The 26,664-nt window shown below is 44.3% G+C and overlaps 1 protein-coding gene and 1 long non-coding RNA gene across 2 annotated transcripts in view; one reads left to right on the top strand and one right to left on the bottom strand.

Annotated features, from left to right (window-relative positions):
• Positions 1–25,659, top strand: part of kmt2a (lysine (K)-specific methyltransferase 2A) — a 60,943-nt gene extending 35,284 nt beyond the window's left edge. The window contains exons 17-34 of the mRNA XM_054793317.1: positions 2,187–2,401; positions 2,478–2,572; positions 2,654–2,791; positions 3,152–3,310; positions 3,488–3,599; positions 3,678–3,756; positions 3,904–4,064; positions 4,157–4,306; positions 4,424–6,893; positions 7,496–10,084; positions 10,175–10,240; positions 10,322–10,530; positions 16,818–16,892; positions 16,973–17,147; positions 17,232–17,339; positions 17,439–17,519; positions 20,331–20,460; positions 20,528–25,659. Coding sequence (XP_054649292.1) covers positions 2,187–2,401; positions 2,478–2,572; positions 2,654–2,791; positions 3,152–3,310; positions 3,488–3,599; positions 3,678–3,756; positions 3,904–4,064; positions 4,157–4,306; positions 4,424–6,893; positions 7,496–10,084; positions 10,175–10,240; positions 10,322–10,530; positions 16,818–16,892; positions 16,973–17,147; positions 17,232–17,339; positions 17,439–17,519; positions 20,331–20,460; positions 20,528–20,803 — 7,288 coding nt within the window. The 3' untranslated portion in view covers positions 20,804–25,659. The remainder of the gene's footprint in view (positions 1–2,186; positions 2,402–2,477; positions 2,573–2,653; positions 2,792–3,151; positions 3,311–3,487; positions 3,600–3,677; positions 3,757–3,903; positions 4,065–4,156; positions 4,307–4,423; positions 6,894–7,495; positions 10,085–10,174; positions 10,241–10,321; positions 10,531–16,817; positions 16,893–16,972; positions 17,148–17,231; positions 17,340–17,438; positions 17,520–20,330; positions 20,461–20,527) is intronic.
• LOC129190769 (uncharacterized) lies at positions 18,772–26,427 on the bottom strand. The gene is made up of 3 exons (XR_008573059.1): positions 26,122–26,427; positions 24,680–24,764; positions 18,772–20,357 (listed from the first exon to the last, which is right to left on the bottom strand). It is a non-coding gene; the product is annotated as an uncharacterized LOC129190769 (long non-coding RNA).
• Positions 26,428–26,664: the final 237 nt, after the last annotated feature.

Below are 26,664 nucleotides of genomic sequence, written 5' to 3'. Positions count from 1 at the left end.
CCTGGTTTCCAAGAGGCAAAGCGGGACAGAGTCACATGACACTCTGATGCATATTTGTGGTTTTATTGTGGTGCACTTGATAGGCTGGCCCGTTTCATTGTGTAACAACAAACAAATCACTTACAACCTGTCCTCACTTCATTTTTTTTCTGCTCATGAAACTTCATGTTGCTCCATGTCCACAGAACCTCTTTTTTTTTTTTTTAAGATATGGTTGTTTAAAATGTTTTTGTTACTATAAAAAAAAACAAATGTCATATTGCCTTAATATATTTAATTAAATAAAATGAAATTAATTAAATGAAATGATGGTACATGCGTCTGCCTTTCATGGTAGAGGGTAGGGCTAGGTGATATATCGATATTTTGAAAATATCGATATATTTTTTAAGCACGATATCAAAAATAAACTTATGGTTGATATCTATATACAGTAGGCTGGATTTACGCTTTTCTCTTGCATCTTGACACGAAGATCTGTCTCACTCATCACTGCTGTGTGTGTCAGCGCTCCTTAGCGGGGCTCCTGCCCCGCCCCCCTCCGTGCTCCGCCCTACATCTGGTGACATTCCAAACCTGCTTGCCGAGGTATTTTGTCACGACTAGCGACAAATCCAGTAATTTTCTGGCATCGTTGGAGAGTTTTCTGGCGTTTGGGAACATAAAAGTGAAAGTAAAGATACCACTGCACACTGCATAGTGGAGATCCACGCATCCTCGAGGCACGATGCCACCAGGGTGGATCTCACTCTGTTTTACATCTCAAACGAAAATGTCTCTTAATCTTCATTAAATGACAACTCGTTACACTCGAGCCTCATTGGGACTCAGCCACTTACGTGTCACCGTGTCAGATGAAAAAAGGATGTGTGATTAAATAAACAAGTAGTCCTAACTACAAGATGTAAGGTGGAGTCTGGATGTAATTACTATGCTGTCTAGACTTTGAGATGCGCTAGCCAAGATAAAATATTAAAATGATTTCATTTTGATGAAGTGATGGCCAATTTTAAATGAACAAACCAAGAATCAGGTTTATTTGTCGTTCTAAACTTAATTTTTGACTCACTTTTTGGTCTGTTTTACAAGGTTCCGCTTTGTAAAAATAAATAATACTGTTCAAAGTTAAGTATTTTTGAGTTGCTGCTGACATTTAAAAATGCTCTCTTAAACGGGGCACTTTATTTCATATGTTGTTATAAAGAAGATTGATGATTATATATAACTTTTTCTGTATTTATTTGAGGAAGAGAATGGACTATCTTATTTTAGTGGCTATTTTCTATTTTAAAAAATGTATTTTAATGAATTCAACATAAAAATATCGGGATATGAGTTTTGGTCCATATCGCCCCGCTCTAGTAGAGGGCGTGGGTTCCATTCTTGGCCAGCAACTGACTGTCTAAGGTGGCCCCGGACAGGGAAAAACAGAAAGAAGAAATGAGATGCCCTTAATTTCCTCAAGGGATTAATAACGTCTCATGTGAATCATAATAAAAAATGTAATCACTTACAGCAGACGTGTCCAAAGTGTGGCCCCTGTCTTGGTTTTATTGGCTCGTTGTAGAACTAAAATGAAACAAAAAAAACATTCAACAATGGGGAAAAATACAGCAATAAGACACAATGTGATGCAAAAATCTAAAATGTTGATACTAATAACTGGCAACACAAATAATTGGTTTTAAATATATAAATGATAAAAAAAATAAGTGTAATTTATTATATTATTATCAATTATTGTTTATTATATATTATGTTATTAACATTTTAGCCTTTTACAAAATTAAATATTTCTATAATGAATGTATAAATATATATAATATCATACGTCCCCTATTTAATTAAATATTCTATATACTGATCATATTATTTTTTGTGATTATTTGTGATAAATTACAGTATATTGATTCATTTGACAGTTTTTATAGTATGTTGTTCGTTAATGTTTATTTTCAGAATAATAATGATATAGTATATTAAAATGAATACAGTTGAAATGTGTGATTACTGTGAATGAATTAAAATACTTTAATGGTGGCTTTCACAATGATTCCTTTTGTTATTTGGATTTTTGTGTTATTTGCATCAATTCTTCTGGCATCAGAGTAGGACTTGAAGTAATTTGTACTCGTATGTCCACTCGTGCTAGTGTTGACTTGTATGTGCTGTGTGTTTGCCCCCAGCAGTGGTCTCCTTCCCAATGCTGTTCTGCCCCCATCTCTGGACCACAACTATGCTCAGTGGCAGCAGAGACAGGGACTGTCCCGCTCTGAACACCCGCACCTCATCAAGAACATCATTCCAGCTCCCTGCCCCAAGACCCCCGCCGAGCCAGACTCTCGAGCCACCCCTCCTCCACGCCCTCCATCTTTACCACCGCCACCCCCACTCATACCAGGTGAGTCCTGCTCACTCGCATAGCGTCACTTTCTTAATTTACACCACATCACTGGTACCGGTGGCTGTCCTTGCAGATTGTGAAGACATCCCGGAGCGTCCTCCTCCACCAGGCGTTGGCGATAACAGGCAATGCGCCTTGTGTCTAAAATACGGAGACGAGAACACAAATGTGAGTAAAAATGCTTTTGTCTGGATTCAGAGCGCACACGGCGTTCAGTGTGTCTTGTGTGACGCGTCCGTTATGATCCAGGAGGGTGGCAGGTTGCTGTACATGGGTCAGAACGAGTGGACACACGTCAACTGTGCGCTGTGGTCAGCAGAGGTGTTCGAGGACGACTACGGCTCCCTGAAAAATGTACAAACGGCGGTTATCAGGGGGAAAAAGCTGGTAAGACACAAGCTTATACTGTATGTAATATACTGTACGCTATTAGGTGCAGTCTTGTGGAAATGACGGGACATTTGTGGCGCCCTCTATGGGTTGTGGTCAAAATACTTTGGAAGCCATGCCAGCATACATGTAACACAGATAACCTCATTGTTTTCTAACCATTACACAAAATGGCCAAAGGCTTATGGACGATTAGTTGCTATGTCTTGCCCAACATTCTCAACCAATCTTGCTTGGTTAATGTCAATGTCACCTCGCTGTGCAGGTATACACTAAAAGGCGGTGCCACAGTGTAGTATTAATAGATCCCTCTCTACAAATGTTTAGGTCTAATTTTCCCTTTGTGCCTCTTCACAGCGCTGTGAGACGTGTCAACAGCCGGGAGCCACAGTGGGTTGCTGCTTCGCATCTTGCACCAGCAACTATCACTTCATGTGTGCCCGCCAGTGCCACTGCGTCTTTCTGGAGGACAAGAAAGTTTACTGTTCTAAGCACAAGGACCTCATTAAGGGAGAAGTAAGACAATCCCTTTATTTGGCAATATGAGGAGTGAGTGCTGTTTGCTCTTAGGTTATAAATATGCACCTCTGCGTCAGCAGCATTGCATTCAAAGCACCATGTGGACTTCTGCACTACATAATGAATAATTTTCTCCTCACCCTATCCATGTTTCATTTCTGTTTTACCCCCTAGGTAGTGTCTGGCTTTGAGGTGGCCCGCAGGGTACTAGTAGATCTAGAGGGAATTTGTGTGAAGAGGAAATGGTTGACAGGACTGGAGCCAGAAAATGTCCACATGATGATAGGTACCATGAGCGATGCCACTGCCATATTTCTCTTTATGCTTTCATGTCTGATTTTATTACTTTTCACCACTGCTGTAGGCTCTATGGCCATTGACTGTTTGGGTATGCTGACTGAACTCTCAGACTGTGAACGCAAACTGTTTCCCATCGGCTACCAGTAAGTGTTTATTGTCTTTTCAGTAAATTGTAGTGTAGTGACGTGTGCGGTTGGCTACTGTGAAACAAGCCGTGCATTTAGATACATTTCTCGCTCCCAAGAGAGCTTAAGAAAGTCTTTGCAGCAACCTTGTCTGTCCTCCCCCAGGTGTTCCAGGGTATACTGGAGTACCTTGGATGCTCGAAAGCGCTGTGTGTACACCTGTAGGATCATGGTGTGTCACCCCTCTGTGGGAGAGTCCGCACTGAAGAGCACGGTGGCTCCTGAGGAGAATCACACAATCGCACACAGCCCACCTCCCGTACAAGGTATGTTACTGTCTTTGGGTTGGGTTGTTCACAGCATGGGTGTAGCAGTGATGGAGGCATGAACTGTGTGTGCTGTCTATCTCTGTTTCAAGATTTTCCGGATCCCTTTGAGTCTCCAAGGCGCTCAGACACGCTTTCCCCAGCAAACACTCCCAAGCTCAGGGTCTACACCAGGAACCGGCACCCCAGCTTCCCACCTGCCACCCAGCGCTTGCAAGCCCTAAGTCCACTGCCTTGTCCAGGTATAAAAGTGCACTATTGGCATATTAGTTTCCATATATGAGATTGTGCAAGTGTATTTCATGCTGTGTAAGCGGTGTATCCGATCATTAGCAATCAATAACTGATTTTCTCTGTAGGAGGTGCTGTTCAGCCCCAAAGTCAAGTTGTGACCGCAGGAGAGCCACCACTTGACCCCGCCGCTCGGAATCTTGATTCCCGACGCCACAGCTCCCCATCTCTCTCCCTTCCTCCTCAGCAGCTGCAAAAGGAGAGAGGGGTGAAATCATTCGCTCAGATTTTGCCACGGCCTCTAACTTCACCCCCTCCGCTTATCTCCTCACCTATCAGAGACCCCGAAAAGGCAAAACACCTTATCAAGGACGATGAAAGGGGAAGACTGTTCACGCCAGACAGGAATAGACAACAAGCATCAAGGAAAGCGGACAAGGTGAGACTGTCGGGTCGAGATCAAGCTTCCAGAGAGGAGAGGATCCGATCATCAAGAGACCTGGGGCTCAAAGAGTCGGACGGTAGTGAGTCAACAGCCAGAGAGCAAGAAAAATGGAGGCCGGGCATGAAAGAATCAGAGAGGGGTAGAATTCTGGGAAAAGACTCAATGAGAGATGCCGAGAAGGACCGACCAGTAAACAGAGACTCTGAGAAAGGAAGACAGGTCAGTAGAGACACAGACAAGAGCAAATCATCCTTTAGAGAGTCTAGCTCCAAGGATATTGAAAAAGCAAGATCAGTCAGCAGGGATTCGGGGCCAAGGGACTCTGAGAAGCATAGACAATATAGCAGGGAATCTGGAAAAGACAGACCATCCAGCAGAGACTCTGAAAAGTCTAGACCTCCCTCGAGGGACTCCAGTTACAGAAGCACAGAAAGAAACAAAGACTCAGGGAAAGAGAGTGACCCTGGCAGCCAGTCCAAACACAGTGGAGGCGAAACCAAGAACCTCAGGCTGGCACCAGCTGGCTCGGGACAGTCGTCTCCCCCCGTGGGCACCGCTGTACTCTCCAGCCAGCAGAGAGGTGGCAGCACCAAGCAAGCTGAACGGCACAGCAAACATGGAGGCAAAGACCAGAATCTCTCTGCAAGCCTCGGCGCTTTGGCTCATCACAAGTCCACCCCCACCTCTCACCTTGTCCAGTCTAAGGACAAGACGAGCTCGGAGAAAGAAAGCACTGGAAGCTTAGCGCCATCTTCACTCTTTAATGATTCCCTCGTTGGGAAATCCAGCTTCCCGACGACTGCAAGGAAATCAAATGATTACTCATCAGGTCCAGCTGCAGGAGCAGCCATGAAACCTCTTTGGCCGTCCAGGACAGCAGCAGACGATGACCTGGTCAAACGAAGCTCCATTCATCTGGCCTCCCCGGCTGCAGTCTCAGCCGCCAAAGACAAGCCCTCCAAAGTCAAGGCGGGAGGCAACAGAGAGGTGTCCAAAGATCGGGAGAAGGGTATCCAAAACAGCAGAAATGACAGCAAATCCCCGCTCTTAAACAACAACGTGAAAGCTACTGGCAGCTCCGTTACGCATGTTGCGAATCCCGCCTCTCACAACAGCAACAGTAAAGTTGCAATGCTTGCAAGCAGCACTAAAAGCCATGGCAAGGCTCTGGGGGAGAAGCCGGAGAACCCGGGAGGTACCAGGTTGTCTGCAAAAGGCAGAGAAAATTTCAGCTCCTGTGTGGACAACTTCCAAGGGATGAAGACGTCCTCCCAGTCGCACGTCAAACCAACCATGAAGCAGTTGGTGTTGTCTAACAGAGAAAAGAAAAAATCTGTCAAAATCCCCATTGCAGCACCACTGAAGCCCGACATTAAGACCGACCCCAATGGCACCAGCAGTATCGATGCTATTTCTTCATCCTGTCCCACAACCACTACCTCCTCTGCTTCTCCTGCTGGACAGGAGACCCGTTGCTGTGTCCGCTCCACTCACTCCTCCTCACCCTCTGCCAGCAGCAGTGACAGCTCAGAATCTGACACCCAGACTCAAACCGAGGAGGAGGACTTGCATAAAGATCATCCCTGCACTGATCTCCCAGACCACCTTCTCCCTCTAGGAACCGAAGATGAGGCGGATGGCCCTGAGGATTACCACGACAGAAGTATAGACGGCGCACATCACGAGGATGACAGCGACGGCTCAGGGTCGGCCAAGCGGCGCTACCCACGACGTAGTGCCCGCGCACGCTCAAACATGTTCTTTGGACTGACACCCCTCTACGGGGTCCGCTCTTACGGGGAAGAGGACCTTCCCTTCTATGGCAGCGGGGATGGATCTGGTGCCATGGTTAAGAGGAGGACTGGCAAAAAGTCTGCTGAGGGGCAGGTGGACGGGGCGGATGACATGAGCACGTCCTCATCATCGGTGGACAGCGGAGATGAAGAAGACGGGGGAATGAGCCAGAGAGTCAAGGACCCTTATTATTATAACTTCACACGGACAATAATCAACCCGGCGGAGGGGCTGCCGTCTATAGAAGGACTGGATCAGTGTCTGGGACGTGGCTCACAGCTGCAGCGCTTTCTGAAAGATGAAGAACAGCAACAGCAGAGGACACAAGGAAAAAAAGACGATGACATGCTCAGTACAATGTAAGTACATTATGATGTATTCTTTCCATTTGTGATTGTATTCATGCCGCTATTCAGCTGACAGATATGTCCAAGACTCCTCAAGGTTCCAAGCAAGAGCCAGTTGCCCATATTTGAATACATCCAGTGCTCACAACGTGATGTTTTGAGCAAGTCATCAATAATTTGGGTCTAATTTCACTAAAGCCAGCCTCACAGGTCAAAATTGTGTGTTTAAATAAGCTGTTAGCTTACAATTATGCTGATTTCATTGTAAAAAAAATAAAAATCAATGCAGCCATCAGCTTTGTGGAAGAATGTGATACTGTCATAATTATTAATACAAGCTGAGAGTCATAAAAATAGGAAGACTTGTGATCATATATTACTGCAAGGTTTCAGGCTGTCAGTATGTCATTATGTCGTACATGTATGCTGTGCATTTTATGTATTGCTATCACTTATTTACATATTATACTGATTTTAAGGTGAATGGGATGCGAGCGTTTTGGACAAACTAGCCTATCTTGAGGGGAAAAATGATGCCAATGCTGCAACACGAATGTGGGAGCAGCCATTGTATTCCCACTAACAACAGGATGTTTGTGTGCTGTCTTGCACAGGACTTTAGGCAAGCAGCGCATAGGTCAGCTTGATGGCATTGACGACGGCTCGGAGAGCGACACGAGCATCTGCACAACCAGCACCACAACCACCACAGCCACCTCATCTTCCACGCCGCACAAGACCACTCCAAGGAGAAGGGCCAGAGACAGGCACCAGGAGAAACTGGACTCCCACGAGGCGACCAAGGAGGCGCACACCAGCGGTGGAGTGATGAGCAGCGCAGGAAACACACGAGAAGGCCGAAAGAGCCAGAAGGACAACTGTCTGGCTTTAGGTGGTGGGGTGAAGTCGGCGCCGCAGAGTCAGGATCCTCTGGAAGCCCAGCTGTCCCTCAGCACGGACCTGCTGAAGTCGGACTCTGATAACAACAACAGTGATGACTGCGGAAACATTTTGCCATCAGACATCATGGAGTTTGTCCTTAACACACCTTCCATGTCAATGCAGGCTCTTGGCCAGCAGCCTGAGTCTGCCTCCTCTGAGCTGCTGCTGGATGAGGGCTATGTTGGCGTGGACGTCAACAGGCGTAAAGACATCCTCTTTGATGACTTTTCCCATCCTCTCCCTAGTGCCGAGACGGGAGGTGTAGGGGAAAGCAGTGTGAATAGTTCCATATCTGTAGAGGAGCCCTACCTTCCTCTTGAGCTCCCGTCTGATCTTTCAGTCCTAACCACACGCAGTCCTACTGTGAGCTCCAATCAGAACCACACTGCTGGAACCCTCATCTCGGACACCTCAGACCGCGCCATGTTGAGCTTGAGCTCTGACCCAGAAACGATGAGCAGAGAGAAGAGTGAGGACAAGAAAAGAGCAGGGCCAGGAGTGTCACCCTCAGAGAACCAACATGATGCTCCCACTTTGGCAAACAGGGATGTGCAAGTCCCTGAAGGTCACATGACACCTGAGCAGTTTATACCCAGCCCTGCTATTGGCCAAGTGGTTGAAACTCCAGTTAGCCAGGATGTTTCAAGAAATCCTGCAACTCCTGGTTTGCCGAGCTCTCCGTCCCTGCCTCTTCAGGGTCAAAAGTTTCTCCCTACCTCGGCTGCAGCAGCAGGCAGCCCCAGTCCTGTCCCTGGTCCAGGACTTTCCCACGCTCAAGTTTCCACCCCAGCAGTCATCAAACCAGGCCCTGATAAACTCATCGTTGTTAACCAACAGTTTCAGCCTCTTTATGTCCTCCAGACTGTCCCAAATGGAGTCACCCAGAAAATAACTGCCACCAGCGTGATGGACGCAGGCTCTCAAGCGGTCTTGAGCTCCATGACGCTCGCCACAGGGTTGAATACATCCCAGCCTATATTTCCCGCTGGCGGCAAAGTCTTAGGTACGATGTCTCACTCCTCTCAGATTCATGCGTTCAGAGGAGCAACCCAGGCCAGCTTCCAGACAGGAATTCCCAGCACCACTTCAGGTCTTCTCATTGGCTTGCCATCACAAGCTCACGACCAGCCTCAGATTCTGGTCTCCGAGGCCGGTCGACCGCACGAGTTGGGTCCCAGCGTTGCCATAGTGTCCAGCCCGTCTTCTCTGACCGCTGTCCCGACCGCGCTGTCCTCTGCTCACGGAAAGAAGAGGCCCATCTCTCGTCTTCTGCCGAAAAAACCCAAAAAGTTGGCTCGATCTCGCAGTCAGCCCACTCTGGCCCCTGACGTCGGACCTCCTAACATGACCCTCATCAACCTCTCATCCCCTCAGATTACTGCCAGCATCCCTGGCCAGCCTGGTAGCCTCGTTGAGCTAAGTACCCTCAGCTCCCAACGTAAAGTTCCCAATATTATCAAGAGACCCAAATCAGGTGGTGTTATGTATTTGGATCCCGCTACGCTCCTTCAGCAGAGGATCTCTGGTCCAACCCAAGCTGGTGTGCTGGATTCCTCCACTCACATCTTACCTTGCACCGCGACTGGTCTCAGCCCGAGTCAGTCTGTTTTGAATGTTGTGCCTGTGCCCTCTAGTGGTGCTGCCGGCCTCCTGGCGCCAGGGTCTGTGTCCCTTACGACGCCTGTCCTTAGTTCTGCTGAAATCACAGGGTCAATTAGCAACCTCTTGTTTACGGCCAGCCCGCACGGATTAGGCCTGTCCGACCAGCCGATGGTCCTCCAGTCGTCAGGGGCGACTCCTCTGATGTCCCAACTCAGCTCCCCTGTTCAGACGTCCATAGCCAGCAGCATCTGTGTCCTGCCTCCCCAACAGTCCATCAGCGTGACTGTCAACCACCAAGGAGAACCAGACGGCAGTGCTGTGCATTTACAGCAGCAGGCCTTTTCCCGAGCCCAGACTATGGAGGCCAGTCCGAGCACAAACGTCACGATAGCGCCGGCTTTGAGCCCGGTGAAAGGGCGTGTTGTCGGGGTGTTTAACCAGACCTTGCACTCCCAGAGCAGCAGAACGACTCCCATTCACCGATCCTCTGAACAAAACGTGCAAAACTCCACCGGTTTCCCAACAGCAAGAACAGAAAAGGGCAAAGTGAAAGCTAAAAGGAGCAGGCAGAGCCCCGAGATGAACAGCAAGAAAGTCAGGGTGTCTCAGGCGGAGGAACATCACAGTAACCCTGCAGGACAACTCCCCTCAAAGCCAAGGTGAGACTACTCTATTTTATTGGTGGTCATTTGGAACACATTTGCTATTAAATCTATACGCATTCTGTTTGTTTGTCATCGTCTTTGAAGCATTTCACAAGAAGCGAGCTGTCCTGAGCCCATGGACACAAGCGAGCCCCCCCACAAAAACAAAAGGTATGCAGCCCCTCCTCCTTGTTACCTATCTTCACACTTTTAACAGAGTCGTGTCAAAGCAAAATTACAAATCCTTTGCAGTGTCCTCGGTAAAAAGAGGGATTCAGAAGATCTCCCAGGAAAAGTTGCAGAAGACGCAAAAGCTTCCACCGTCGGAGGACCAAGTTGTCCCGCAGTCGCCTCGTCGCCCCACCAAGATGGCAGCGGGAAAGACGGCAAACCCAAGAAGGGCATCATCTTTGAGATCTGCAGTGAAGACGGCTTCCATATCCGCTGTGAGAGCATTGAAGGTAAAAGAAAATGTCACAATATCACCATTTTCCCATGATGATTATTTCTTGTTGCATTACAGCTTTATTGTCATACAATATGGACTTTGTTTCTTGTAATGTGACAACTTGATACTTACAACTTTTCAACACTTCTTCCCCCAACTTTTTATATATATATTATACTGTATATATAATTCTATAATTTGTTTATATATACTGTATATGTAATTAGTGTATATCATCTATCCTTTTTCTATACCGCTAAGTTTATTTATTTATATAGATATATATTATATATATATATATATATATATATATATATATATATATATATATATATATATATATATATATATATATATATATATATATATATATATATATATATTTGTATTTGTATTTGTATTTGTACTTTATTTATCCCACAGCAGGGAAATTCACTTGTTACAGCAGCAATCAAGATACGCAAGTAAAGAAGTAAAGGATGACATAGTGACATAGTGACTACAACATGGTTCAAGTGTTGCAGGTGTTGTAGAGCCTGACAGCGGTCGGTATGAAGGACCTGTGGAACCTCTCCTTCTTACACCGTGGATGTAACAGTCTGCTGCTGAATACGTCGGGGCATGCTCCTAATGAGACTACGGATGGTGTCCTGGGGGATCTCCTCCCAGATCTGGACCAAGGCATCCATGAGCTCCTGAACAGTCTGAGGAGCAACCTGGCGGCGCCGGATGGACCTAAACATAATGTCCCAGAGGTGTTCTATTGGGTTTAGGTCAGGTGAACGTGGGGGCCAGTCAATGGTATCAATTCCTTCATCCTCCAGGAACTACCTGCATACACTAGCCACATGAGGTCGGGCATTGTCGTGGACCAGGAGGAACCCTGGTCCCACTGCACCAGCGTAGGTTCTGACAATGGGTCCAAGGATTTCATCCCGATACCTAATAGCAGTCAGGGTGCCATTATCTAACCTGTAGAGGTCTGTGCGTCCTTCCAGGGATATGCCTCCCCAGACCATCACTGACCCACCACCAAACCGGTCATGCTGAATGATGTTGCAGGCAGCATAACGTTCTCCACGGCATCTCCAGACCCTTTCACGTCTGTCGCATGTGCTCAGGTTGAACTTGCTCTCATCAGGGAAGAGCACAGGGCACCAGTGGTGTAGTTGCCAATTCTGGTGGTCTATGGCAAATGCCAATCGAGCTCTACGTTGCTGGGCAGTGAGCACAGGGCCCACTACAGGACGCCGGGCCCTTAGGCCACCCTCATGGAGTCTGTTTCTGATTGTTTGGTCAGAAACATTCACACCAGTGGCCTGCTTGGGGTCATTTTGTAGGGCTCTGGCAGTGCTCATCCTGTTCCTCCTTGCACAAAGGAGCCGATACCGATCCTGCTGAGGATTGAAGGACCTTCTACAGCCTACAGCCTAACTACCTGTCTCCTGGAATCTCCTCCATGCGTCCATGTACCTCAGTGATGCCCTGGTCCAGATCTGGGAGGAGATCCCCCAGGACACCATCCGTAGTCTCATTAGGAGCATGCCTCGATGTTGTCAGGCATGCATACAAGCACGTGGGAGCCACACAAAGTACCGAGAATCATTTTGAGTTGCTACAATGACATTTTGGCAAAATGGACCAGTGTGCTGCATCATTTTTTCACTTTCATTTTTGGGGTGTCTTTGATTTCCCCCCTCTATAGGGTGATCATTTTCATTTCTATCAAATGATGTGGCATCATTTTGTTACTAATACATCACCCACTTATTATCAGGAAAGATATTCAAGATCATTTTTCCCCCAGTTTAGATCTGATGTGTTTTCAAAGTGTTCCTCTAATTTTTTTTTAGCAGTATATATATATATGCTGTGTACATATATATGTATGTATATAATATATATATATATATATATATATATATATATAAAAATATATATATATATATATATATATATACTAATATATATATATATATATATATATATATATATATATACTGTATATATATATATATATATATATACAAACTGTCAGTTGTTCCACATAAAAAAGCCGTCTTCTTTTGAGCTTGCTATTTCCTGGTCAAACATGTAACTTTAAGAGCATTTGCACCAAAACATTACCGCAAAGTAGGCTGGGAACAGGACGTGCTCCCAGCGACGCTATAATAAAAAAAAAAAACATACGCTAGCATGCATGCGGCAGCGGGAGCAAAACTGAGTTTGGTTGTACTTAATTGAAGTATTTTAGAATGTACTCACGTTATTTTTGATCAATCCTCATCCACAAATCCATCAAAGTCCTCATCTTCTGTATTCGACACAAAAAAAGCCGTCTTCTTTTCCGTTCGCTACTAGTCTGTTAACTTGTCAGTGTTATTCAGCTCCGAAGCAAAGAAGGAAACTTCTCCTGTTGCTTCTGCCAACTTTATTTATTGAACGCGGCCACCAGACAGCAGCTCAGAACACACACACATCTCTCAGCATCGTCTCTCCTTCCTGCTTGCCCACAAGGCAAAGGTTAAACAAGCCCCACTACATAGCTGTCCAGCCAATGCCTGTAAGAAATGACACCGTTTATTTCCTGGTGTGCACTGGTCAATACTGTAATGCCGCTTGTTGTGGGGAAGGAGAGACTCACGTCGCCGATGCACTTTAATGGCTTTATTAACAGCGGAGAACACTGCAGGACTTTACATCCACGCCAACATAAACACACTTCCCAACTCTCTCCAAACTCACAGCTAGCACTGAGCCTAGCTCTCCTGCTCGGGACGCCCACCGTCACTTCCCGTCACTTCCTGATGAACTAAAGCTGTAAAAAGTAAAATATTAAAAACAAGCGTAAGACATTACTAGCACAGCTTTGTTCTGTGGGTCGTGGATATATTCTATCAGTTATTATTATGCCTCTAGCTTCCTTTTAGTAAGTAAAAACCTTGGCTATGATTGCACTACATTGTCATGTAGACCTACAAAGTACACTTGGAAGAACAAGAGGTGAATAAATGTATTGAAACAGATGAAGGGTAGGATTAAATAAGCTTTGCTTCTTCCTACTCCTAATTGGACATGCAAAATTGTGAATTGTACTATGTGATGTGCTACTGTTTGACTCATATGCATGTTCAGGATGAATTAAAACCATGAACCATGATAATAACAAGCCTAGTAGTGCTGTACAACTTTTATCCGCAGTCCGCAGTTCCCTCTACTGGTCAACATTCAAACTGGAAGCCAACCTGTCTATAGAGGCCACCTGTCTATAGCGGCCACTTTTGCAGACTCCCTCTAGTGGCCGCTATAGACAAGTTTGACTGTGTGTGTGTGTGTGTGTGTATACATATATATATATATATATATACTGTATATGTAATTAGTTGTGATAAAATTACAACCTAATCCTTTTTTCAGTTTTTCGATCGAGTAAAAAGTTTTTTCATATTATTTCATGTAATAATGACATCCTCCTACAGTTCTTACTTTTTTTTTGCCATTTTACAACTTTATTATTTATTATATATTTTTTTAATTATTTGTTATATTTTTAACATGCAAAAGTCAGAGCACCCCTTTAAAAACAGCATATTTTATATATATAAAAAAAATGAATATGCATATGAATAGTCTCTCTGGTACAGTCATGGACAAAAGTCTTGTCATAGGTAGACAGTATGAAGTAAAAACCTCATAACTCCCTAACTAATCCTCCTATTGTTGAGAACTATCGTTCATATGAATCATTTTAGTCAAAAGTCTTGTCACGTTTTACACTTTATTGAAATTTATCCAACAAACATTTCTTTGTTTCAGAGCAACATCAAAGCATCATAGCAACAAGCATGTTGAACATTTTTACCATGAGAGATTTGATCATTTTATCAGCTGTGGCTTCTGGTCTTTAGCAAACACAACTTGATTAGTCAGCTGCTTCTTCTTCAATGCTGGCTTCTGTGCTGCAATACAGCCACCAGAACACCAGAACACAATCTTCCAGCAGGATGGCGCTCCATGCCATACATCGGTCTCTACCAAGAAATTTCTGCAGCAGACGAAGATCAAAGTTCTCGAAAAGTGGCCCGTACAGTCCCTAGACATGAACATTATTGAGCATGTTTGGGCAAAAATGAAGGAAGACAACTGGAAGACAAAGCCAAAGAATCTAGATGACCTGTGGAAGGCATGTGAGGCCGCGTTTTATGCCATCATCAACCAGTTGTACGAGTCCCTGCCCAGCCGAATGTCAACCGTCATCCAAGCAAAGGGAAGCCACAGCCGATACTGAAATGGTCAAATCTCTCATGGTAAAAATGTTCAACATGCTTGTTGCTATGATGCTTTCATGTTGTTCTGAAACAAAGAAATGTTTGTTGAATACATTTCAATAAAGTGTAAAACGTGACAAGACTTTTGTCCAGCTAATAACCTGTCTATTTCAAGACGGTTCGAAGACACGTCGTGTCATTTTTACCAGAGAATGCCAAGACTGAAATGATTCATATGAACCATAGTTCTCAACAATAGGAGGATTAGTTAGGGAGTTATGAGGTTTTTACTTCGTACTGTCTATCTATGACAAGACTTTTGTCCATGACTGTATATGGGGGGGAAAGATAATATTATCAGGAAATATTAAAGCATCGATACATTTTATTTAATCAATTGAATAAAATTACAAAAACAAAAAAACATCATTTTGGCATATGCAAAAGTTGGGGTACCCTGAGAGTTTCAAAGTGTCAAGATTTTTTTTGCAAGCTCAGACCTTTACCAGCTCATTATTCCTGAAGCGTGTGTCGATAACTGTCATTAGGGAGCGAGCGCCGGCTCGTGCCAATTTCAGGGTTTCATAAACATGGCGACTCCACAAACACTCACCAACCATGGGTTCCTCTAAGAAGCTGTGTAAGACAGGAAAAATGAAAGTTATCGATGGCCACAGTGTCGGGGAGGGCTACAAGAAGATGGCAAAGCGATTTCAGTCTTGCATTTTCCACAGTGTGAGGTATAATTAAGAGATGGCAGGTGAGGGGAACTGTGCAGGTCAAGATGAGATCTGGAAGACCAAGGAAACCCTCTGAGAGAAATGCTCTTAGGCTGGCCAGAAAAGTAAATCAAAACCCACATTGGACTTTGACAAAAGACCTGCAGGAAGATTTAGCAGACTGAAGAGTGGTGGTGCACCCTTCCACTGTGCAGCCATACTTGCACAAAGCAGACCTTCATGGAAGAGTGTGCAGTAGGTAGTAGTAGAATAATAGAATCCAGACTTGTAGTTGGCTATAAAAAGTGTTTCAAAGCTGTGGTATCTGCCAGAGGGGGTCTTACTAAGTACTGAAAGTACTGACGCTGTAGGGTGCCCCCACTTTTGCACATACCAAAATGTTTGTTTGTAATTTTGTTCAATTTGTAAAAGAAAACGTAACTGTCATGGTCGCTTGGAGCTGACGGTAGCTTGACCCCCAGTATGCAGAGATGAGGCGACGGTGTGCAAAAATAAAAAGTCTTTAATCGTTAGATACTCAAAAAACATAGAACAAAAAGCGACAGCGTGGAAAGCTCTGTGGAAGACTGACAGGTGTATACAAGGTACAGGTAAGCAGACAATGACGTTATAGCACTGGTAACGAGACAGGGAACAACAGGCACGAGGGTAACAACCTCAATGAGCCAGCGCTGTTCGTCTGACGACGCTGGCCTTTTAATTGCCACTGATTGGCGACAGCTGCGAGGACACCGGGTGTGAAGCAGCTGCCTCTTCCACCGAGCAGGAAGCACAGCTTGCCAAAATAAGAGCGCAGGACAGGAAATACTCGCTCCTGTCCTGCGTAACATGACACGTAACTATGCATTTATGTTTCCTGATGATGTTGTCTTTCTTTGCCCATTTATCAGAGAGACTATAAATATGAATATAATATATTATATAATAAATATATCAAATATGGTGTTTTTAAAGGGGTGCCCTGGCTTTAACACACAACTGTGTATACATACCACACAACTATAATTACATACAACTCTTTTGTAATAATACTGCTTCATCATCCTACAATTTTGACCATTAATTAAAACTGTATTAACTTCAACTTCTGACATATTTCCATTTGTTCTGATAGTTACTTTTTTCTGCTAATGTATCCACTTTTGCCTTGAATTATTTTCTACATAAAATATGCCTGTGAGGTAATGCTATGACTCTGTCCTCATGCAAAAAAGGTTTTTCTGACAGTATTTTGACGTTATTCCTGTAGACCTCGTGACCTTAGCACACGCTTCAACGTGTCCCTTTTACAGAGGCCTGGAAGTCCTTGACTGACAAAGTGCAGGAAGCTCGCTCTGATGCCAAACTCAAAAAGGTGTCCTTTGAAGGTAACGCGACAGCTACCGTATGATGCAGTGTTTTAAAAGGATGCCTTGCAAAGATTGATAGTTGCTTTTGTTTGTCACAGGCTTGAACGGACTGAGGATGCTGGGAGTGGTCCACGAGGCTGTGTTGTTCCTGTTAGAGCAGCTGTACGGCACCAGGCATTGTCGGAGCTACCGCTTCCGTTTCCACAAACCCGAGGAAAGCCAAGAACCTCACATCAACCCCCACGGCTCAGCTCGGGCAGAGGTCCACCAAAGGTACGCATTCAGTCACAACAATTTAGCTACGACAAAATGGACAAGGTATGCTAAATTATGATATATTTTTTTGGTCCCATCTAGAAGGTCTGTTTTTGACATGTTCAACTTCCTGGCCTCTAAACACCGCCAGCCTCCAGAGTTCAGGCCACAGGGAGAGGATGAGGAGGAAGGACAGCTCAAGACTGCCAGGTTAGTCACAAAGCACACAGCATCGCTGAAAAAGGCATATTTCCCTTGTCGGGAACATTTCTAGATGTCTTACCGTCTTCAAATTTGTGCTGTCTGCAGACGTGCATCGATGGAACTGCCGCTCGCTGTGAGGTTCAAACAACTCAAGGCCACCTCCAAGGAAATGATTGGCGTCTACAGGTAACAAAGCAGTTACGAATGAATCACGACAGACAAAAGACGGATGATTGCACCACCATACACGTCACAGAATATTCTAACCAAAGTCCTTTATACACAAAGACACTTGATACTGTCGGAGAGTCCTATCAAGCCAATGGGGTCAAAGTCAGGCAGAAACATACCAAACTAAAACCAGCGACAGTGTCAAACGTATCTTAGAGATGCCACATTCTCAAGATATTGAAATATGTTGACCAAAATCTAGCCTCAGTGCTGGAATTTAGACAGTGTAAGTAAGCCCTTCTGAAAACACGCCGTTTTTTGGGTGTCTATAGTAGGGATGTCCCCATCCAATCTTCAAGAACGGGATCGTCTGCCGATCCGCTGTATTTTGAAGATCGGATAATATCTGCTTCCGTTACGAGATCGGGCCCATCTGGTCGCCGTATAACGTTTGTAAGTCAGGGCCATAGTGCTGTGCCTCAAAGCTGGTTGCCACTGGACTCCCGCCACCCGCAAGAAGAAGAAAAAGCAACACCACCATGCAGACATGTCAGCGGTGTACCGTGGTGATGTTAGTTTCACGTTGGACGTTGAATATTGGGCTCCGTAGCTACAGCGGTAGTTCCCCCCTCACTGTGCCCGCACTGCTGTGTCATGGTGCGGGGAGCTCGCACAGGAAGTGTCACTCTAACTGCTGGTTGTTTATACTAGAGACTGTCAATAAATTACTATTGCATTGAAGAGAGTTTGTAAAAAAAAAAAAAAAAAGTCATGTACCGTAAAGGGCGGTGTATAAACCACACTTTTTTTCCACTGGTAAGAAGCAAAAAATCGGGGTGCGGTTTATACACGATGACAGGTCAGTGACCAGACGCAGAAATTGACGAGAAGTCCATTTTAGAATAGCCGTCTGTGGGTCAGACAGTTGCTTTGACTTTAGCGCCCTCTGCTGTACAGTTGCTGAAAATGCTTGTGTATGCAACTAACTTATCTGTATTTTCAATCAGTGAAACCATCTCTATATACACTGAAGCTAACCTAAGCTTCCAATGTCAAATACAATACAACGTTGGAGTTTATTCAAATTCACACTGAAGCAATGCAATAAAATAATAGAGAAAAAGAGAAGCAGTGAAAGATAAGATATCAAAACATCTCTGGAAATTGCAAATTTCTTTATTTTGATTTATTATTATTATTATTAATCTTTTTCTCCGGGTACTCCGGTTTCCTCCCACGTTCCCAAAAACATGCAGGTGAGCTTCATTGGCGACTCTAAATTGTCCATAGGTATGAATGTGAGTGTGAATGGTTGTTTGTGTATATGTGCCCTGTGATTGGCTGGCGACCAGTCCAGGGTGTACCCCGCCTGTCGCCCGAAGTCAGCTGGGATAGGCTCCAGCATGCCCCCGCGACCCTAATGAGGATTAAGCGGTATAAAAATGGATGGATGAATGGATTAATCTGTGCTTAGCCATAATATTAAAGATCTAGATGCCGAAGTTCAGATTTCTCCTTTATTCTTCTTTTTGAAATTGCTTAGTACCTTTACGCATGTTGATTTGAGATGAAAGAGTTAGCAAGCATTTATGAACTAAAAAAAATTTTTTCCCCGCCATGAGCCTGAAAATGGGGGTGTGGTTAATACACAGCACTAAATCACAGCACAAATTGATCTATAATCATGTCAAATGATTAGTCCTACCCTAAAAGTATTTTTACACACCCATTTTTTCCAGTTTGATCTTTTATTGGATCTTTTATTGGATCAGGGACCTGACTCACAAAGGTTTGTTCTAAAAGCCAAACAATATTGTTGGTCATGCTGTGGAATAAAGTACATTCAGCAATACTTTTGCTTGCATTATTTTGAATGCTTTGAAGAGCTATTTTCAGAACCATATTCTATTCCACAAATTCATGTATGTAACAAGGATCTTATTATGGTAGTTTTTCGGATCTGTACCGGATCGGATCACATCGGCAAGACTATAAAAGAAATCGGAAGCCAAAAATGTGGATCGGGACATCCCTCGTCTGTAGCTTTAATGCTCAGAAGCTGCGTCTGTTTAGTTTTCAAACCCACCAACACCCTCCAGCAAAAAACTGACAAAATCCAGAGAAGCAAACTCAGCAGTGTAGTGAGGAGTGCAATGAACTCTACGTTGGCAAGACCAAGCAACCCTTATACCAGTGGTTCTCAATTATTTTCTGTCATGCCCCCCCCAGGGGACAGAAATGTTTTCAACCTCTTCCCCTGTTGTCTTGGTTCAACCTTTGTGGCTAATGAGCTGTGTTTCCGACAGGCACGGACAAATACTTTAAGCACCTGTTACGTACACGTACACCGTAACACTTGTCCAACGTAGGACATGTCATATCACTTACAGTGGTGTGGAAAAGTGTTTGCCCCCTTCTTGATTTCTTCTTTTTTTGCGTGTTTGTGACACTTTAATGTTTCAGGTCATCAAACAAATGTAAATATTAGTCAATGACAACACAACTGAACACTTTATGCAGTCTTTAAATGAAACTTTTTATCATTAAGGGAGAAAAAAACATCCAAAGCTACATGTCCCTGTGTAATAAAGTGATTGCCCCCTAAAGCTAATAAGTGGTTGGCCCCCCCTTAGCAGCAACAACAATCGAGTGTTTGTGATAACTTGCAATGATGGATAGTTGGCAGCGCTCAAGGCTGCATTTTAAGATGTGTAGCAAAGCCTGGTTGTATAAAGCCATGAGTGAGCTTGTATACAGGGGAGGGCTCATCTTTCCAGGGGCGGGTCAGAGGTGGTATCATCTGGAACATGCGATTGTTTGCCACAGATCTCCCATCCATGGCCGAGGTCTGTTCTGTAAGAAAACCATCGAAGCAGGTGAGATGGTCATCGAGTATTCCGGGAACGTGATCCGCTCGGTGCTCACGGACAAGCGGGAGAAATACTACGACGGCAAGGTGAGTGCGAGGAGGACAACCGCGTCGCGTTAGAGCATCAGTCACTAAAACTCGTTCCTCCGAAAAGGGGATCGGCTGTTACATGTTCCGCATCGACGACTACGAGGTGGTGGACGCCACGGTGCACGGCAACGCCGCCCGCTTCATCAACCACTCGTGCGAGCCCAACTGCTACTCGCGGGTGATCGCGGCCGATGGCCAGAAGCACATCGTCATCTTTGCCTCCCGCCGCATCCACCGCGGCGAGGAGCTGACGTACGACTACAAGTTCCCCGTGGAGGACGCCGGCCACAAGCTGCCATGCAACTGCGGCGCCAAGAGGTGTCGCAAGTTCCTCAACTGAGCCGCCAGTGCTGGTTTGTCCCAACTTTTAATATGCAGAGGAGGAGGGGCCATTTGTACGACTTGACAATATACTGTGCCTCCTTTTAGTGTCACGTCACTGCAGTTTTTTGTTGTTTTTTTAGTTCCAATTTGGACGAATCATTTTGACATTGGCCCAGCCTCCCTCATTTTTAAGATGTGTCATTAGTGAGACGCGAAAACAAAAACAAATCAAAGAACTTGGTTCCACTTTACACCAAAGTGCAATTTGTTGAAGGGAACAGAAAAAGACCAGAATTTGTTTGTTTTTGGTGTGTAGCGAAGCCTGCTTTTCTGCACACATGTTATCTCCCAGTGTGAATGTGCCCTGATGCCTTCACAGCCACGGTGACCTGACCTGCTCACCTTACCCGACCTGACAAAAGGTGTTTTGGCCCCCACCCCCACCCCCCAACTTATCCAATTTGAGCGTTGTGGAGAGAGCAAGGCAGCTTGAGATTCTGGTGGACTGACAGCCAAGGACCGCCCCACACCCCCACCCCGAGACCCTACTGACGTGCTTTAGTAGACATATTTATTTTTGCTTGTCTGGATGTTGTGGAAAGCGTGTGTTCTATTTTTTTCCTTCCAAAATGGCAGCAGCAAAGAGAACCAAACAAACATGGCGCCCTTGAATTGATATTTCTTGTGATCGTTGTTGTTATGAAAATGTTCTTACTTGTATTCAGTTTTTAAAGTCTGTTTTCTGTCTTTTTTTATTAGGACGAGCAAATATCACGCTTTTAAAAAAAAATGTATATAATGTATATTTTTCTACAGTGGAAAAAAAGAAGCACTCACTAGTGAATAGCACTTAACGATGGTATTTATATTTTTTTAAAACAAATCATATTTATTTTAATGCCATTTTTTTTGTAGGAAATAGAGGTTTACAAACACTAATGCGCTCTCTATGTTTTGTACTCCGCTGCCTTTTTACATTTGTTTGTTTTTTTTTTTGGTTGTTTTTTGTAGTCTGAATGTTTTTGTTTGATTCCAAAGACTGACGCTGGTCTGTGATTCGGTCCAAGTTGGCTTCAGTCCACCAGGAGATCTTCTCTTTCTTTTTCTTGTTGTCCTTCTTGTTAGAATTGGCAGTGCGGCTCCTGTGAACTACTACTATTGTGTTTATGCACTCGGGAGAGGTTGGATGGCGGTTGGCTGATATCTCCTCTCTCCGGCCTTACTGCCTCGTCAGCACAGACACAAGCAGTCATATCTAAAACATGTGCACACATCATCTTCAGTCAAAGGGAGGTGCCTTTTATGTTGACGCTCCATGCAGCCAGGAACAAAGTCAAGTATTAGGACCACACTGAAAAGAAAAAACATGTTTTTATTGTTGTTTTTAACCACACCCCTCAAAATGTGACAACATGAGCCTAAAAAAAACAAAGACTTTTTGTCTTGCAGTTTTACCTCCGTTTTTCCTCAAAATATGACAGCTTTTTCTTGGCAGTGTTACAACTTTACTCTGTTCAAATGATGACGTTATTCTCGTAAGCTGTGACTCTTCCCTCCAAATATTCTGACGTTATTCTTCAAAAATGATGACATTATTCTCGTAATATTACAACTTTTTTTCCCTCCGAATTTGACTTTATTGTCATTTTCTTTTCGGTATTACAACGTTTCAATGTTTAAGTAGAGGAGTACGGGGTTGGTGGCGCTACTGCGTGCCATTGGGTCCTTGTAGAACCGGAGCAGGAGCCTGGTTGGCATTGCCAGCAGTAAGTCCAGCCTGTTCCTGGTGAACGTTGGCCTCCGCCAAGGCTGCCCTTTTTCACTGATTCTGTTCATCATTTTCATGGACACAATTTCTAGATGCAGCCAAGGCGTCGAGGGAATCCAGCTTAGGATCTGGTCTCTGCTATTTGCAGACGATGTGGTCCTGATGTCCTCATTGGGCTGTGACCTTCAGCGTTTACTGGGGAGGTTTTGCAGCTGAGACTCAGCACCTCCAGATCGGAGGCCATGGTTCTCAGTGGGAAAAGGGTGGATTGCACTTTTCGGGTTGGGAATGAGGTCCTGCCCCACAGGTGGAGGAGTTCAAGTATCTCGGGGTCTTTTTTTCTCGAGTGAGGGAAAGTTGGAGCATGAGGTCGTAGGAGGATCGGCGCAGCGTCTGCAGTAATGAGGTCGCTGTACTGGACCGTCGTGGTGAAAAGAGAGCCAGAAGGCAAAGCACTCAATTTACCCCCCATCTATGTTCCCACCCTCACCTATGGTCATGAGCTTTGGGTCGTGACCAAAAAAACAAGATGGTGGATACAAGCGGCTGAAATGAGTTTCCTCCGTAGGGTGGCTGGACTCACCCTAAGAGATAGGATGAGGGGCTCAGAGTAGAGCTGCTGCTCCTTCACATGGAGAGGAGCCAGTTGAGATGGCTCGGGTTTCGAGTCCGGATGCCTCCCCGGTGAGGTGTTCCGGGCATGTCTGGCCGGGAGAAGGCCCCGAGGCAGACCTAGGACACGCTGGAGGGATTATGTCTCACAGCTGGCCTGGGAATCGGGTGTGTAACGATCACAACTCGGGTCACTTTCTGTGTACTAATGGAAACAAAATTCAAAATAATGCCCAATAAATCCTTATTGGCTAAAGTGCAGGTCCTTATTGGCACCACCGCTAGCCATGACCGTATCGCAAGACAGCTCCACTTCCTCCACTCTTTACTGTGGTGAATATTTGGCCTCAACAAAATTCAAATGTGAGTACAGTTACACCCTTAGGAATTAGGGTTTCACATAAGTCATAAAAAGTGACTTTTCATTTGGCAATATTATTTCTTGTAAAATGACGACTAATTTATCATCTTTACCTCATATTATGACTTGCAGCTTTTTTCTTCCAAATATTACAACTTTATTGTCCCAACATACAGTATTGTATGTAGTATTGTATGTAGTATTGTATTGTATTGTATGTAGTGTTGTATTGTAGCTTTTTTTCTTCTAATAATACGACATGATCACAAAAATTGCAACGTTTTCCGCCCCAAATATTATTACTGTCATAATACAGTATTACACCTTTTTTCTTGTAGTATTACCACGTTCATGTCATAAAATTGCAATATTTTTATCGCAACTGACTTCTTTCCTCCATGTAGTACAACTTTATCGTAATCTTGCAACTTAACTTCATAAAATCTCAACTTTTGCCCTCACGGAACGACTGACTTTTTTCCTTCCAATATTGCTACTTTTATAACATACAGTATTATGACTTTTTTTCTCGTGATAGTACAACACGAACATCATAAACTTGCAACTTTTTTCTCATACGTCATAGAATCGCAACGTTATTCTCATATGCCAACTTCAACTCTTTCCTCCAAATGTTATGACTATTAGTACAACTTTTTCCTTGTAATATTACAACACAAACATCGTCAAGTTGCATCAGTTTCCCTCATTACGACTTTGTTGTCATCCTATTGCAACTTTTTTCTTGCAATATTACAACTTTATTTTGGTAGCACAATATGTTTTTCTTTTCAGTGTCCTATTACTCCTTTGTGTCATGACCAGTGCTCATCAGTGTTTTTAAAAACAACTTAACGTATCTCTTGTAGTACGCCTGCCATTCATGCTGACTTCATTAGCAGTGACTCCCATGCTGCCCCCTAGTGGTAAAACGCCTCTCTACATGTAGTAGTCCTGCTTTGATACACCAGAGTGAAGGTAGGGGGCGCCCCAACGAGGCTGCTAAGGTCAACAATGAATGTAATACTCCCGCCTTCCTTGTGTGGGCGTGGTTTTCTGTTGCCGTGCCAACACGGGCGGCGGTGTTCGGTTTTAGCGTAACAACGCGACGAGTCACGGGCTGTCAAGGGCTCCAGTCTAACAGATCTCACCTGTCGAGGCCCACGTGGGTCAAACTCTTCGGACTTCATTTCTTCTGGAGGGGGGCGGTCACAGCAGTGCCACCCCCCCCTCTCTCTGTAAGTATAGTATAAATACATGACAATATTACACGGACACATGCATAGTCTTGTGCTTTAGTATCTATACCATATATGGAATGGACAAACAAACTTAGTTACAGTAGCAATTAAAAAACAAAAAAAAAACAGCCGATGATTCTAATAGCAATGTTTCAATGTACTCTATAATGGTTTTGTGTTACAGTACTATCAGATAAACTAACTAACGTGCATCAATTCTTCTTCTGTTTTTTGTTTTTTTTGTATAATGGATATCCAGTACCAGTTTTTGCTGTGCCTGTGAATGCACCTTCGTCACTAAAGGCGCATTTTTTTTCTTAGTTTTTCCGGGAAAAGGAGCAGTTCAATGTTATGAGACGTCAGTGTATTCATGTGCTTGTTGTTCGCATTATATGTCAAAACAGGGACTTACTTGATGTGGTGTGACTGCCAGCTTCCAAAGTGGCCGCTTTTATTTGCTCCGAAGCTTTGGTTGTACGTATCATGTACTGTTTTGATTTGAAATACCCTAAGTCATAATGCTGAACCTTTTAATTTATTTCTAAGAATACTTAGAGGCTCGACAAAGTTCATGTTGTTTCTATTGTTGGATGGAATGTGGTGTCGCAGTGGGAGTGGATGCTTGAAAACAAAAGCAAAACCTTTGTCTTATCAATAGTCCTCTCTGTCAACGTCATCCTCATCCTCCTCATTCTCTCCCAGCAATGAAGGAAAGCCACCACAGAGGAAAAAAAAAAAAAAGAAACCACAGACTAGCTTAACTCGCTTGAATGTATAATGAGGAAACAAAGTTGTACATAATGTGTAAAAAGAAAAGTTTCTAATCATGTTTATTTTCTATGCACTTTTTTATTTAAGTGATAGTTTCAATAATAAACATGTCTCCTTTACGTCCGTTTCTGTCATCGTTTGTGTGTCATTTCTGGAATGAAAAACAGCTACCACCACTAACTGAATTAAAGGAGGTTAAAAAAAAAAGACATACAAAGCTTGCTATTAGCATTTATTTACACTTCAATTGGGTTCTCTCAAAATTAAAACAGGTAACTGTACTTTATGTACATTGCACCACCTTGCTAGGCAGTGGCGGAGCCAGAAATGTTTCATTGGGCAGGCAATAAGTTGATACCTGAATTGTCTGCTTTTGGCCCGTCTATTAGAGCAATTAATAGCTGAGCAGTGTGCCGAGGACGTGTTTTCAATGCAGTTTCTGGATTCTGCTCACCATCATGGCGGCCAAACTCGCGCAGGGCATGATACCGAAGTGGATGCTGCTCCCAATATTAACAGATTTATGTGCTGAATCACGCTTCATAATTTTAAGTCAAAGTCGACATACTGAGAAAACTTACCTACCGCTTGCAGTTCATGCAAGACGCGTTTTTATTGACAGCTCCTCCACACGGAAAGTTGTTTGCTGCAGTGAAATGCGTCCTAACGGAAACGGTGGTCAGGCTGAAATAATGTTCTGCACCACAGAGCCGCCTTTGTCAAAATTGTCCCCCAGCCGTGGGCCACTGGGGTGGGCACCCCGTATCTCCGCCACTGTTGCTAGGTGCTAGATTTAGCATTTTTCATATCATATTGTAGGGAAACGCCAGTCCTTTAGCTGACTCGACTTCTTGTGAGTCACTCACTAAAGTACATCGGGTACTTGATTCACTTGAGTCACCCTTGAGTAGCAGGGGAGAGTAAGTGAACGAGTCGCCGACAGTCCAGTAATCTCGAGTTTTGAACGACTCGTTCAATCCTCGCACATCTGTCACGTTGACATTTTAGAGGTGTTCCTGTGTTATCACAATGTAGCCACGAAGGTTGCTGGCATGTTTGCCAGCGGTCTTCTCGTTGTGTGTGGGGGAGAATCAAGCACATCAGTCGTGCAGTCTTATGATTTA

The sequence above is a fragment of the Dunckerocampus dactyliophorus genome, chromosome 12 (assembly GCF_027744805.1).
Source record: "Dunckerocampus dactyliophorus isolate RoL2022-P2 chromosome 12, RoL_Ddac_1.1, whole genome shotgun sequence".
In the NCBI taxonomy this organism is placed as follows: domain Eukaryota; kingdom Metazoa; phylum Chordata; class Actinopteri; order Syngnathiformes; family Syngnathidae; genus Dunckerocampus; species Dunckerocampus dactyliophorus.
This window is presented reverse-complemented; position numbering and strand designations above follow the sequence as displayed.